The sequence below is a fragment of the Sparus aurata genome, chromosome 6 (genome assembly GCF_900880675.1).
Source record: "Sparus aurata chromosome 6, fSpaAur1.1, whole genome shotgun sequence".
In the NCBI taxonomy this organism is placed as follows: Eukaryota; Metazoa; Chordata; class Actinopteri; order Spariformes; family Sparidae; genus Sparus; species Sparus aurata.
The window spans coordinates 20,732,901-20,746,246 of record NC_044192.1 but is presented as its reverse complement, the minus strand read 5'-3'; the positions used below and the strand labels follow the sequence as shown (position 1 = coordinate 20,746,246).

The following is a 13,346-nucleotide window of genomic DNA, read 5'->3' as shown; positions in this document are numbered from 1 at the left end:
AAGCAGCACAGTGGCTCACCTGACGCAATTTCTTTTTTAAGTCGTCGTCGATGCAAATGGATACTGGCTTTCACGCCTGTCTATTATGGACTGCTGCAGGTATGTTGTATTTTTTGTAGGCTAACCCAGAAGTGACGCACCGCCTGGTTCCCTCGACATTGTCCAGCTTTTGTTTGGGAACAAGGTTTTTGTTTTATTCTTATACCTGGACAGAGACCAGCTGTTACCCCTTGTGTCATATGCTTGGCAATGCTAAGGTAATTGTCTTTATCTAATTACTTACTTCACAGATATGAGAGCATTTTTGATCTTCACGGCAAATAAGCACACTTCCCAAAATGTCCAACTTCTCCTTGAAAGTACCATACAGTACCTTTTTTGTGGTTCTGTCTGAGCACCAGACTTATCTGACTTGGATGTCATCAAATGTCCAGCACTGTAACTGTAGTGAAGAACTGATATGGCGTCCTATAGGATTATGAGTAGCGACCAGGCCTCTCCTGTTTCAGTACGTATGCACTGTAAGCAGCCCAGGTAACTCTCTCCACTCAGTGCTGACACCTAATCGTGTCACAGGACTCGAGTGACATCTGCTCTTTATGGTAAACACCGAACAGCGCCGCTGCGCCACAGAGGCCGGTCACCGGAGACAGGGAATATTTAGTGAACGTTACTTAGCTGTCAGCAGACACCAGATCAGTAATGGCATCTTATCAGCCCTTTGTGTCCGCTGCTTGGCGCAAGCTCGTATCAAGCTTCAGGTCCGGAAACAACCATGTGACAAGGCTTTGCTCTTTGTTGCACCGGAGATGGCAGGTGAGTGAGCTCGATGACAGAAAAGAGATATTCCTCGTCATCAGAATGGTGTAATGATGTTCAGTCTAATGTTACTGGACTTGTAAATGATTTGCCGTAATTATTTGAAATCACTTTCTCCGACAGAGGTCGTGAACTTCTTTGTCTGATGTAATCTCTTGACGTCTGTGTTCTTCCTGGTCAAAATCAGCAATAAAGCTAGAAGTGTCTTATGATCACTGCCGGCGTGCCTGTCTCCTGATGATGATCGATCTAATTGCTGTTCGACCTGGCTTGACTGACTGACACGTCGACACAGCTGCAGAAACCTGGTAGCTTTCTCGGCTGATACTCGTCCGCTTGTGCAACAAACACGCCCATAATGAAAGATGGAAAAGAAACACTGATTCTGTTGTGCTCTGCGCTGCCAAATTATCCGTTTTCACAGCATTAGCAGTGATTCAGCGCCACATTCTTTTTTTTTTCCACTCGCCTCCTGACAGTTTTAGCGTGAGCAGAGACCAGAGCAGTAAGAGACAGCTGGAGCTCCAGCCTGCAAAAAAAAAACAAGCACCAAGAACAAAGCCAGATTTTCAGTACTTGTCATTTTCAGCTGGGTGTGATGTGTCTTTCTCTGAGCTGAGATGTTGGTTGTGTTGTGAGCCATGAGTCTTGTATTTTTTATTTCAGGCCCACACAAAAAACGCCCACTGTGTATCAGGATTGTACATCTCAGGATCACAGATACCACACTTATTCCATTAGTTGTGCCTCAGTCTTGCAGGCTTTGTGGTTTTCTTACAACAACCTCCACAGCTGACCGAGGGGTCCCAAGGCAGGCTTATACAGACTAAGGCTGTGAGGATGACCTGCCCGACTCTCAGAGAAAGAGAGAGAGAGACAGAGCAACCGGGGATGCCACACAGTTCATTAAAGGTTCAGCTCATTTCAGCTCACTAATTCAATCAGGTCTAATCCAATATCAAACCAAATGTAACTGTAATTTAAACTCACCAAGTCAAGGATCTGCATCAAACAGTTCTCACTCATAGATACAAACCATCAAATACACGTGATTTTTATCATCAAGATCCATTCGTTATCCCTGCAAAATTAATGAATATTGTTATTTACTGATAAATACAGGCCTTTATTTACACTGTTAAAGACAATGCTGATAACTGGCTCTTGGATGAACTTGTTCCAGGTTTTTGAAGCAAAATTAGCAAACTTCAGACATCAGACTGAACATATTTTCACCATCTGTACACCAATGTTTCAGAAAATTAACTATCTCCTATATGTAATTTCCCAACTCGTCAAATATTGATGCATTGGGACGGTGGACGACCTGCCCTACGAAATCCCAAAGCATCATTATTTGATGAGTTGGGATTAAGGCTAAAAACAATCTACTTTTCTTACAAATAGGACATCTGAATTATTTTGATATGTAAAATACAAAAAAATGAGACTCACTCCACTTTAGATTATGTACAGATTACATATTTATCTTGTATTGAGATATATGCTGTTTCTGTATGATATGCATAGTGTGAGTGAGCTATAGTGAGGAAATAATTAGTAATAGGTTTATATTGCACATGAAAGTGGTAATAATTGGAAAATACTTAAACTTAATGGCATCACAGACAACCCCACTTTAAAATCTAACTCTGCATATATGGAAGCGAATTTCCACTGCAAATGAGCTCTAACACTCAACTTTGCCTCACATGGAAGAAAGGATCACAGCAGCAGGGTGCTGGGTGATATCTGGGGATCAGAGAATAATTTGTAGTTTGAAATCAATAGTGTTACATCATGAAGGTGTTGTGGATCTATATAAGTCTCCTTTGCTCTGCCAGTAGAGTAGCTCCTGTCTCGTATTTTATCACTTAATAATGTTGGATCAGTCTTTCATTTCATGCTTAAACTGATTTATATGCCTTATGAAATCACTCAGCTGGAGTAAGCGGGAGATGGTGCAGCGGCCCAGCACAGCACACACGAGATCGCTTTGCTCTTAAATTCTCTAAAATATTTTTCATAATTTTGCACGTACAGGAGGAAAGCTGTTCTTTCATTCTTGGCACGTATTGCTCTTCTTGGTTACCTGATGACACAGGTGCTCCAGATGTTTTTGGAGTCAAGGTGCTCTGTCCCAGGCAAAAGGCCGGTGGTAAAAGCACAGCTGTTTTATCGGGGGGGCCACTGACACTCTGGTTTGTACATCCGCCACGGGGGAGAAATCTCACATCTTACTTTCTCACTCTGTCACTCTCTAATTTGTCTTTATTTCTCACACACCTGTGCTCCTTTTCTCACCTTTTCTCTGTCATTCACACACACACACCCATGTCCCTGAAAAGTACAGACGGTTGGTCTCAGTGGATGCCTGGCAGCACTCAATGGTGAGCTTGAGTGCAGTGAAGAGTCGAATAAGGACTTTAAAATCAATGCAACTTATGTTGTTGATTTCAGAAACTTTTATTGTATATGTGTATATATATATATTATCTTTGCAAAAGCCAAAGAAAGACAGAAACCATACATCAGCGTGCACACAATGTCCTGCATCTGTGTGTGCCTCATCATTATAGCATCACCTTCACACATCTGAAAAGGACACGTTCTGTGTGTGTAGCCGCAAGCTCAGTCATCCATCTCCTTGTCTCCACCTCAGCACACGGCGCAGGATAGGCACAGGCTCCCCGCTATAGGCTGAAAGGTGGGGCAGAGAAGGTTGCTGGGCAAGGTGAAATGAAGCAAACGAGGTGGAGGACGCATCTGTGCAGGACTCAGGAGGTCTCGTCAATTTGGGAGATGCTTAATGCTTCCTGCCTGGTTTAGAAACAGATGGTAAAAGTTAGACTGGGGGCACTTATGTAATTAGAAACTGTTGCTTTTCAAACAGATTGCAACGTCAGGTAATAATTAAAAGACTGGTTATCATTACTGCTGTTTTTGTTTTACGGCTGTAGTCTTTTTACAGCTGTAGTCTTTTCACGCCGATTTGATCTTTTTAAGCTTTTTCATCACAAATCACAAATACATAATTTATTAGATACATTCTAAATAATACATCACCTCACAATACTGAAACTGAAGACAACTAAAATCCTCCCTCATCACCCAACCACACTAGTGATAATTTGAAATGAAATGGATATTTTATAGTATTTAAGAGTCACCAGTAAATAAGTTTATGTCCCACTTCTTGCTTCTTAAAAACCCTGCAGGAATTAGTCTTTACTCATCACTCTGTCTCTTGTGCCATCTGTTTTCAGTCTAAATTTCTAGTATGCCAAATGTTCGTCCAAACCACAGAACTTTATTTTAAGTTGACACAAAACTTTTGAACGGAGACACAAAACTTACTTAAATACTGAATATGTCGAGTTGAGCTTTTTTGGGAAATGTGCATGAAGCGTTAGGCAAGACATTTAGAATATGTGAATGAATAATACAGCCATAAAAAAACATGGATTATTGGGCTCCCTCATCAAAGAGTTGGAACAACCCAATACAGAACACAAGTGACTGTCAGTGTGGATTATATAGGATGAGTCTGTTGATCTTCTATATTTTCTCATTCTTAACGAATCCCATAAAAAGACTTAAACCAGAGTATTGTCTGTGTGGCCAAAGCCTGATATAGATGATTTATTTGTGCCACAGACATCAGCTGCTGTTGAAGCAGCATCAGTGAGCCAAGTGTGTGACATGTTCCTTCATAAACATGTTTATTTTGAGTCAATCCTTTGATATATGCATCATGCTGCAGTGGAGATACTTATTGCACTTAGTGCATCAAATCCAAAACTGAAAATAGTTCTCAACAAATACTGTTTACCCCTATCGTTGTTGCGCTAAGGCCTGTTCCCCGATCAAATAATGTTGCCCTTCCATTTGAATTGTGTTTCATGTAATGCCATCTATTAACTATTAAACAGACTTCAACACAATACCAGATAAACATAGTCAGATAAATGAAGAATAAACCATAATTAACTCCTCCTCCTGTGTGCCAATCCCCACCGCCTTTTAGCCTTCACCAAAAGGTTGTCGTCACACCATGATTGGCTGGGTGGAAAATGCCCCAAGCTGCTTTCACTCCTCAATCAGGAGTCAGTCTCCCCACCTGCACACAGGTGATCTGAATCCCTGCAATCAGTTGTGAGGGAAAATCAGCACAAACAAGACAGAAAAACAGCACGTCTCAAAAAACAACTGGACTGCTGCAAGGATATCTTCTACGACTCAACCCTCTCATTCTATTATGGTCACTTTTGGCTCCAGAAAAACTAGATGGTGGCATCCATAATACCAGACTTGTCACAGAAATATAGTAAAATGTAGGATACTGTCAGCCTTATCCTTTAACAACCTTAAAACTACATCAGGGAAACTAAAGCTGGAAACTCAGTGTTTAGGTGTTAATTGTCTTCAGTTTATATAAGAGGGGAGCAGGTGAGAGGAGCAGTTTCTATGTGGAACTTTCCAAGAAGGTGATTGTCACCCTGGGGAGGAAGTGTTTATAGCTGCAAAGGGCTTCTACCGTTTTCTCTGGTGGGGGGAGGATACTCCGCTTTGTTTACTGGCAGTGTAATTCCATCCATCTTTTCCATTTAAGTTTTGGCAAAAAAACAAAAACACTGGCACTGCATCACACAGAGGGAGAACCACAACAGACTTCATGGGAGGAAGGTCAACTGTCAGAGCCGAGGGCCAGAAAACGTTTATTGGCGAGTCACAGAAGTAGCAGCACAACACGAGGATTACAGATGCCACCTAGCACTCAACATGCCAAAGGAAAATAAAGTGAGCGAGTCACTGTGTGACATAATCCCTCCATTGATTCAGCTCGTGTGGCGAAAAGGGCAAATCCAGTTACGATGAGGACGGACCAGAATTGAAGCAACATTTCACACAGCATGACGCCTGGGAAAACCCTAAATACCAGACGAACAGATATCTTCGGGCAGATACAATGCCACTTTGTTCATTATGTCATCTGTTCTCATACATAAATGTCACGCCTGTGTCTTACTCCTCTGTTTTTACTCATTCTTCACACGCCTACGGCCTTTATCTGGCTCTCGTCTCTTTGTCCTGGCTGCTGTCTCTATTCTGGCCTATCTCTTCTGCCTCCTGACAGCTCTGTCAGAAGATATTTCAGCATGTAAATCTCTATGATTACATGACAAAATCCTGATCACCTCCCCCAAATGTTTGAGGTATGATAATTGATTTTGGCAGGAACTTTGATTGAATCAAGCAGACCACTGACTGGACAATAATATCATCTTATCCTGATCACTTGCAGTGTAACTGTGTTGACCTGTTTATTGTGAGTTATTTTTAAGAGTGAGGATTTTACCACAACAGTATTGAAGTTGAAGCACTGAATGATATAAAGAATGAGCTATTTAGATAAGATCTTGCTAATGGTGCTGACGCTAACGTATGTCTGGTATGAGCTTGACAGGGTTTTGGGTGAGGTCTAAGAAAGCTGCCAGTTAAGCCATATTTTGAAAAAAATTGTGACATTGTCAGATTATCTGTTGATTTTGTATCAAAATTATCCTTTAAAATCATTTTGCCTTTTTTTTTAAAAATTTGGTGTTCATGAAATAAATTAGAATTTTTTTTTAAAGATGGAAAGAATAAAGAACCTAGGAACTACAAAATAGGATAGGTTGTCTGTGAAGGTGATGAAGGTGCTAATGAAGACAATAATGCAGAATGGTAGGGTATATTGGAAATTTAAAGTCTAATTTAAGCTATATATGTGCCCACATACCCATCAAATGTGAAAACGTTGCTAAATTTGGCTGAATTGTAAAAGCTAGTAGTGACTCTGAAAGCTGAAAGAGACAGTTCATTATGCTGAGCTGAGCCAAATGATCCGGATCACATGAGCTGGGAATGGGAGATGAGGTGAGATGGGAATCCCAGCTCCTTTTTATAGTACTATAAAGACCTGGGATTCCCATCTCCATTCGGGACCAGAACATGGCTGTTGGGAAAACATAGTTCGGAAAACCTGTCAAAAATCTGCTAAAAAATGCTTTGTTTACACTTTTGGGAAACCAGCATCCTGCTATGTGTTTTCTAGAATCTCTCCTTCTCTGTCCATCTCTCTTTCAATCGAGCATGAAGCAGAACTAACTTTGTGTGTCATAGGCAGTGTGAAAACTAGGCTAGGTCTTTGGCTCTGCAGTCCGTTATGGCCCAGTGAGCACCCACTCCACACACACCTTTTCCAGGACAGGATAGCTTGCACTTCAAGAGGATATTAAATATTCAGTCTCCTGCCTACCGGCCTGAGGGGAAGGGAGGCTGGGGGCTAATTACTGAGTGAATGAATATGCTTGAGTGTGTGTGTGTGTGTGTGTGTGTGTGTGTGTGTGTGTGTGTGTGTGTGTGTGTGTGTGTGTGTGTGTGTTTTTAAAGATGAGTGCATGTAGCTGTCTTGATCAGATTCATCATCCATTTATGTAAACAGGAAGTGGGATGGGCTGTCCTGATGACCTCAGTGTTTCTCATTAAGAGCTAATGAGGCAACATACCATTAACCGTAACTCTCTTTAACAGTGCATCTGTGTCCTCACGCCCCTGCTGCACAGAAAATCATATTTACCTGCTTGCATTTTCACCTCGGTTCCTTTAAATACGCACCGTGAGAGCACTCACTCCACTCTCATTGTCTGTTCTTGCTCTGTCTGGCAGCTGTGTGAAGATATAAAAATTTCCTCATTTGTGAAACAGCATCACCCCCGCATACACTAATCATAAATACACACTCACATTATATTGCCTAACCAGGGAAACTTACAAGTTTATGACAGGCTGTCTCATTCTGTCTGTGTCACAGATTTGTCAATGTGCTGAGTATCCTCAGTAGACATTTCTATCTTTCTCTCTTTATCTCTCCGGTGAGATCACTTCGCCATAATCTTCTCTCTGGCTGACCCTGGCAGGCGTACTGCCAGGGTGGGAGGGGAAAAGTTGAGTAAGAGAGAGACTTTGATGAGAGGTGGAGCTGCTCAAGCTTCAGTTGTTCTTGACACAGAGCAGCACACACCTTGGTTCGTTTCTTTTGTGTTCAGTATGACTCATCAGGGATGTCCAGGCCTGGTCAGTGCGTCAGGCTAGATTAGTCCTGATCTGATGAGTGCGTTTCCACTGGACAGTCCGGTTTTACAGCTGGGGCTCAGTATCCTCTCAGCTTTTGAAATGTTGCCACTAAATCAATGCGGTTTCCTTTTCCAGACTCTGGTGTTGCTGATAACCTGTCTGACCTCCACACCCTTAAGAAAACACTGAAAACAGTGACTGTATGGCCGTTAATGGTGATGTTTCATGTTGCCATTTTAATTCTCTTGGGTGTGATTTTTCAGTTACAAGAAATCTCCCTATAATAGGTCGTATTTGAGAGTTTCCATCCATCATTCGGGCCTCATGGGATCCAGACTGGGCAGGCTATTTCAGGGAAAGTTAATTTTTTTTACTATTTGGCTGCTGAAGTTGAAATGCCTTTACTCTATTCTTTCTCTATCAGCTCCATCCCAGCAGGCCTTCTCTTCTCTGCTTTTAGTCCCTCTCTCCTCAAAGGCCAAGGTAGGTGTACAAGCAGTTGCCTGCCAAGATTAATTAAAGCTTATGGGCGCTGATTGGTGCCAAGGGAATAATCCTGCTCACCACTGGCCTGGGACACAGCCTCCACAGTGACCTTGTGTTGGATTTCACACTGACTCCAGGACAGGAATAATAGGTGTGGCACACCTACACACCTACAACTGTGTGGCCTTCTTAATCCACAGCACTATGACCAAACCCTATTGTACTCAGCTGATTATATCATTAGCAGGTGGCTCAGTGCTTCACAAGTATCCAGCCGCCTGTCAGGCAGGCTCGCTGACCATACACGGTGTGCCATGTAAAATATTGTGGTTTTCGTGTTGCCCTAAGCATTAAAGGTTTGAAGCACACTGAAAAGAAACAAGGAGGGAGACAGTGAAGAACAAGTGTGGCAGGGGTTTTAAAAAATGTTTAAATACAGTCTCTCGTCTCTCTCCTCCGCTGTCTCTCTCTGTAATATCGAGACCTGAAGAAAAGAAGAAAAGACATCCACCCCAGAGATCACATTATCTCTGGCCCTGTTTCTTTTGAAACGCTGACATGGAATTTCATGGGTACTTTGAAGAAAGTAGCCAGGATGTTAAATGGGCCGTGAACTAATATCAGCAGAAAAAGCCATCACTGTTTCGGGATATTTTGGCCAGCTCTGGAAAGCAATTTAGTGTCAAAAATGGAGCCGGACCAGTTTGACACGGGTTTCCCAAAGGACTGACCCTCTTCCTCTGACAGTATTAAAGCACCATTCCACTCTGGAGCACTTTAACTTTCAGCATGTAGTTCAGGGGCAGCTGCTAACTTTAGCTCCACTGGTCATCCACGGTCACATTCAACCTTTAATACACCTCTTATGCAAAGAGACTAAATGACTCCTTTAACTGCATAATATGAGATGCATGCTAGACATTCTGCCTGACTTTACTATTTGTTTGAGTTATAATTCAAGGTGATGAAGACGGAGCTTTCAAAAGCACTAAACAGATGGCTTCAGAGTCATTGCATATTCAGAGCCGTCTGTTAATCTCTGAGTCTTTTAATCGTTTCAGTTTAGGCGACCATCATCAGTGCAGTGATGTGCTGATGATCAAAAATGTGCAGCTTGTTTCACAAAGATTAAAAGACTTGATTGAGCAGGCAATTAGTCTGAATCCGTCTATATTGTGTTCGTATGAATATCCTGAAAAGTACTTTGCACTTGATTTATCACCCTCAAACTATATAGATTGAGTCGTGTTTCAAAATGACCCTAAAGAGAACTTCATAAACTACACATTACCAGACACGGATAATAGTTCAATCGTGTCAGTGCCCAAATCTGCAGTTCCTCAGATGGCCACTTGAGGCTGGCTCCAAAAGTGAGTCACTAGTGATAAGAGCACCATGTTAAAATCCCCAACAGAAACAAAGATGCTTACAGCCTCCTGCAAAAAACTGTTTTTGTCTCTTGGTAGTCATAACAGTTGAACAGGGGGTTAATTTTTATACATTGATATATTCATATTAAGGCTTAAAGGTGCAATATGTGAGAATTGGCGTGAATGTGTTGAAATCATACTCTAAACACACAGGGGGCAACATATTACCAGCGTAACCGCTAAATGCTACTTTCTGCTGCTGCCCTAGTTAGCCCGGTTAGCTGTGCAGCTAGCTCTCCCATCATAAGTACTGTATATACTCTGGCAGGACTGGGAGCTTGGAGCACCGTGAAAGCGTTGATATTTTTTAAACAGCCAGCACAGTTAGCACAGATGGTTTGGACCACTGGGCGTCAATTTTTTTCAGGCCTCATGGGACCATAAACATTAGCAAGATGTCGTAATTCTTATTTCATTCTGTTCATTTTCTTTACTGTTTTAATATTTTAACTCAAATTCTTACATATTGCTTTTAAAGTTATAATTAAGGGCATGGCCACTTTGATTAACAGTAGTTGTTGAGGGTATGTTACTCAGACATTGATATGTATTCTTCAGTTTGTTCACTGTTGTTTTCTTCTGTTTTTCTTCCAGATCCTGGCTATAATCTCCATCTTGTTCATTGTGTTGTCGACCATTGCCTTGTCTCTGAACACCCTACCAGAGCTGCAGGACACAGATGAATTTGGCCAGTCCTCAGACAACCCACAACTGGCCCATGTGGAAGCTGTGTGTATTGCCTGGTTTACCATGGAATACCTGCTACGCTTCCTCTCCTCGCCCAGCAAATGGAAGTTCTTTAAGGGTCCTCTGAATATCATCGACCTGCTGGCCATCCTGCCCTATTACGTAACCATCTTCCTGACAGAATCCAACAAGAGCGTGTTGCAGTTTCAGAATGTCCGTCGAGTGGTTCAGATTTTCCGAATCATGCGGATCTTGCGTATCTTGAAACTGGCTCGTCACTCCACAGGTCTTCAGTCTCTGGGCTTCACTCTTCGGAGGAGCTATAATGAACTGGGCCTGCTGATTCTATTCTTGGCCATGGGCATCATGATATTCTCCAGTCTGGTCTTCTTTGCAGAAAAGGATGAGGAGGACACCAAGTTCAAAAGCATCCCAGCTTCCTTCTGGTGGGCTACCATTACAATGACAACAGTAGGCTATGGAGATATCTACCCAAAAACTCTACTGGGAAAGATAGTTGGTGGTTTGTGTTGCATCGCTGGCGTACTGGTGATAGCCCTGCCGATCCCCATCATTGTGAATAACTTCTCTGAGTTCTACAAAGAGCAAAAGAGGCAGGAGAAAGCCATCAAAAGAAGGGAGGCTCTGGAGAGGGCTAAGCGAAATGGTAGCATTGTCTCTATGAACATGAAAGATGCATTCGGCCGCAGTGTGGAGCTCATGGATGTATTGGTGGAAAATACTGATGGAAAGAAGGAGAAGGTGCATGATAATCATGTTTCTCCTAGTCTGCCAAAAGGGACACCCAAATTCAAGTCCCAGATGAGCCCCAGCAGCCCTGCCAAGAACCTCGAACTGAACTACCAAGAGCAGGCCAAGCCCTCCAGCAGCCCTCAGCATCTCAGCGCACAGAAACTGGAGGAGATGTACAACAACATGGCCAAGACCCAGTCACAACCAGACCTCAACAGCAAGGACAAAGGGCCGCTGTCCAAAGCAGTTAGGCAAGGAGCTGAGTTTGAGATGGGAAACATCCCCGCTGAAGCTATCTCAAGCACAGCAGAGGCAGTCACAGACATGAGGAGCATGTCCAGCATTGACAGCTTCATCAGCTGCGCCACTGACTTCCCTGAGAGCTCTCGCTTTTCCCAGAGCCCTGTCGGCAACATGCCAGGGAGGGTCAGCACCAACCCCAGCCTGGAGCCCACCTTAGAGAATGAGAATGAAGGATCCCAGGGTACCACAACACCACTGACAGGACAAAGCACCAAGCATGGCCCATATTCTGACAGCCCCAAGGGTCTGCGCTTCAAGAACCCACTCAAAAGCCGCTCGCTCAAGGTGAACTTCAGAAGTGGGGAGGATTCAGGGACAGGGGCCCTCTCGGACAGCTCATCAGTCCAGAGCCCTGAGGTGTCCGTCTACACGACTGCCAGCTGCAGGACACCCACCAAGAGCCCGGAGAATTTACCGCCCAGCATCTTCACATTCCACGATTCATCCATCAATAAATTCATCGATGCAGACACCGATGAGGAAGAGCACCCGAATGAGGGTTCAGGCACCAATCCATCCCAGAGACTCCTGGAAAAATCCAGCTACCAGAAAGGGTCCAACCACACGGAGGGCCTGCTGCAGAGGAAGCTGGGGAACAGCACACTGCCGCTGGAAGGACAGGAGAACCACATGGTTCAGGAACTTCATCCACTTCAGGGAGAGAAGGGTCACTCAAACGCTTAAAGTCACAATAATTGAGAGGCAACAGAGGAAACATACAGGGGAGGAGGAAGCAGAAGGCACAGTGAACACAGCAAAACTGAACTTCCCAAAAATATGAAAGACACTGAAAACATTTGCAGGAACATTTGAAGAACAATATGTAAAGCTTCTACCATGAAAATGCAATAGTTTTGGACAATGGGAAACTATTTTGTGTGCTCTCAAACCAGGACCCCTGAACTAATCAATTTAGCGGAGGACTCTGATCGAAGAGGCAAGGAATATCGTCTGATAATTTTTATTATTTATACATCTGTTTAAATCCAGATTATAATCTAATAATTACAGCCTAGATGTAAGAGTACAGAATATCATTTTTATAAGCAAGATATCCTATTTTTCTGACCCTCTGTACCACGTTAAAGCCACTATAGCAAAAGCTGTCCAACCAGTAGCAAACCACAGAGGGCATTGAAACACGGCACTGCAAACTGAGAAAGTCATTCAGCTAAGAAAGTTGCAAAGGAACAGTGTGTTGGGAATATATGTAGTTTCTTTTAACTTTCCTTCCTCAAAACTGGCCTTAGTTCATGTCGTCGCCCATGTTTTATGTTTGTATGAGTGAGAAAGCAAGACGGAGACGGACAGACAGCACATACAAGAGTGTGCGACGTTTATCTTTCAGACACAGTATATTTATTGCGATGTATCGTTCTTGGTCTCTTGTCTTAAGTGTGGACTCAAGAAGAATCAGTCTGTTTCTTTTCAACAGCAGTTTATTGTCTTTGCTCGTATATATATTTCTTTTTTTTTTACTGCACAGAATACTTTTCGACAACACAGAGAGACACTGTGAGGCTGCATCCATCGATTTCCTTCTGGTTCCCATTGTGCCCGACTGCTGGCAAGAGAGAGCACCTTAAACACCATAATTATTTTGATTATGAACAAAGAAAAAAAAAATTACTTGTTTGTTTACTTTTTTTGGTTGTTTCTAAAATGTCTGTGTGTGTCCCTCAGATGGTGTAATGACAGTTTGAATCCGGGGGAAAAACAAAAAAAAAAAAAAAGAAAAGTGTTGTGTAA

The 13,346-nt window shown here is 42.8% G+C and overlaps 1 protein-coding gene across 3 annotated transcripts in view; it reads left to right on the top strand.

The window, feature by feature from the left end:
* LOC115584070 (potassium voltage-gated channel subfamily B member 1-like) overlaps nucleotides 1-13,346 on the top strand; it is a 40,526-nt gene extending 27,180 nt beyond the window's left edge. For 2 of the 3 annotated variants that reach the window (XM_030421466.1, XM_030421464.1), the window contains exon 3: nucleotides 10,449-13,346. In XM_030421466.1, the coding sequence (XP_030277326.1) occupies nucleotides 10,449-12,281 (1,833 nt within the window). In that variant the 3' untranslated portion in view covers nucleotides 12,282-13,346. Of the gene's footprint in view, nucleotides 1-8,362; nucleotides 8,422-10,448 lie in introns of all 3 variants that reach the window. The other variant, XM_030421467.1, reaches the window with a different exon arrangement.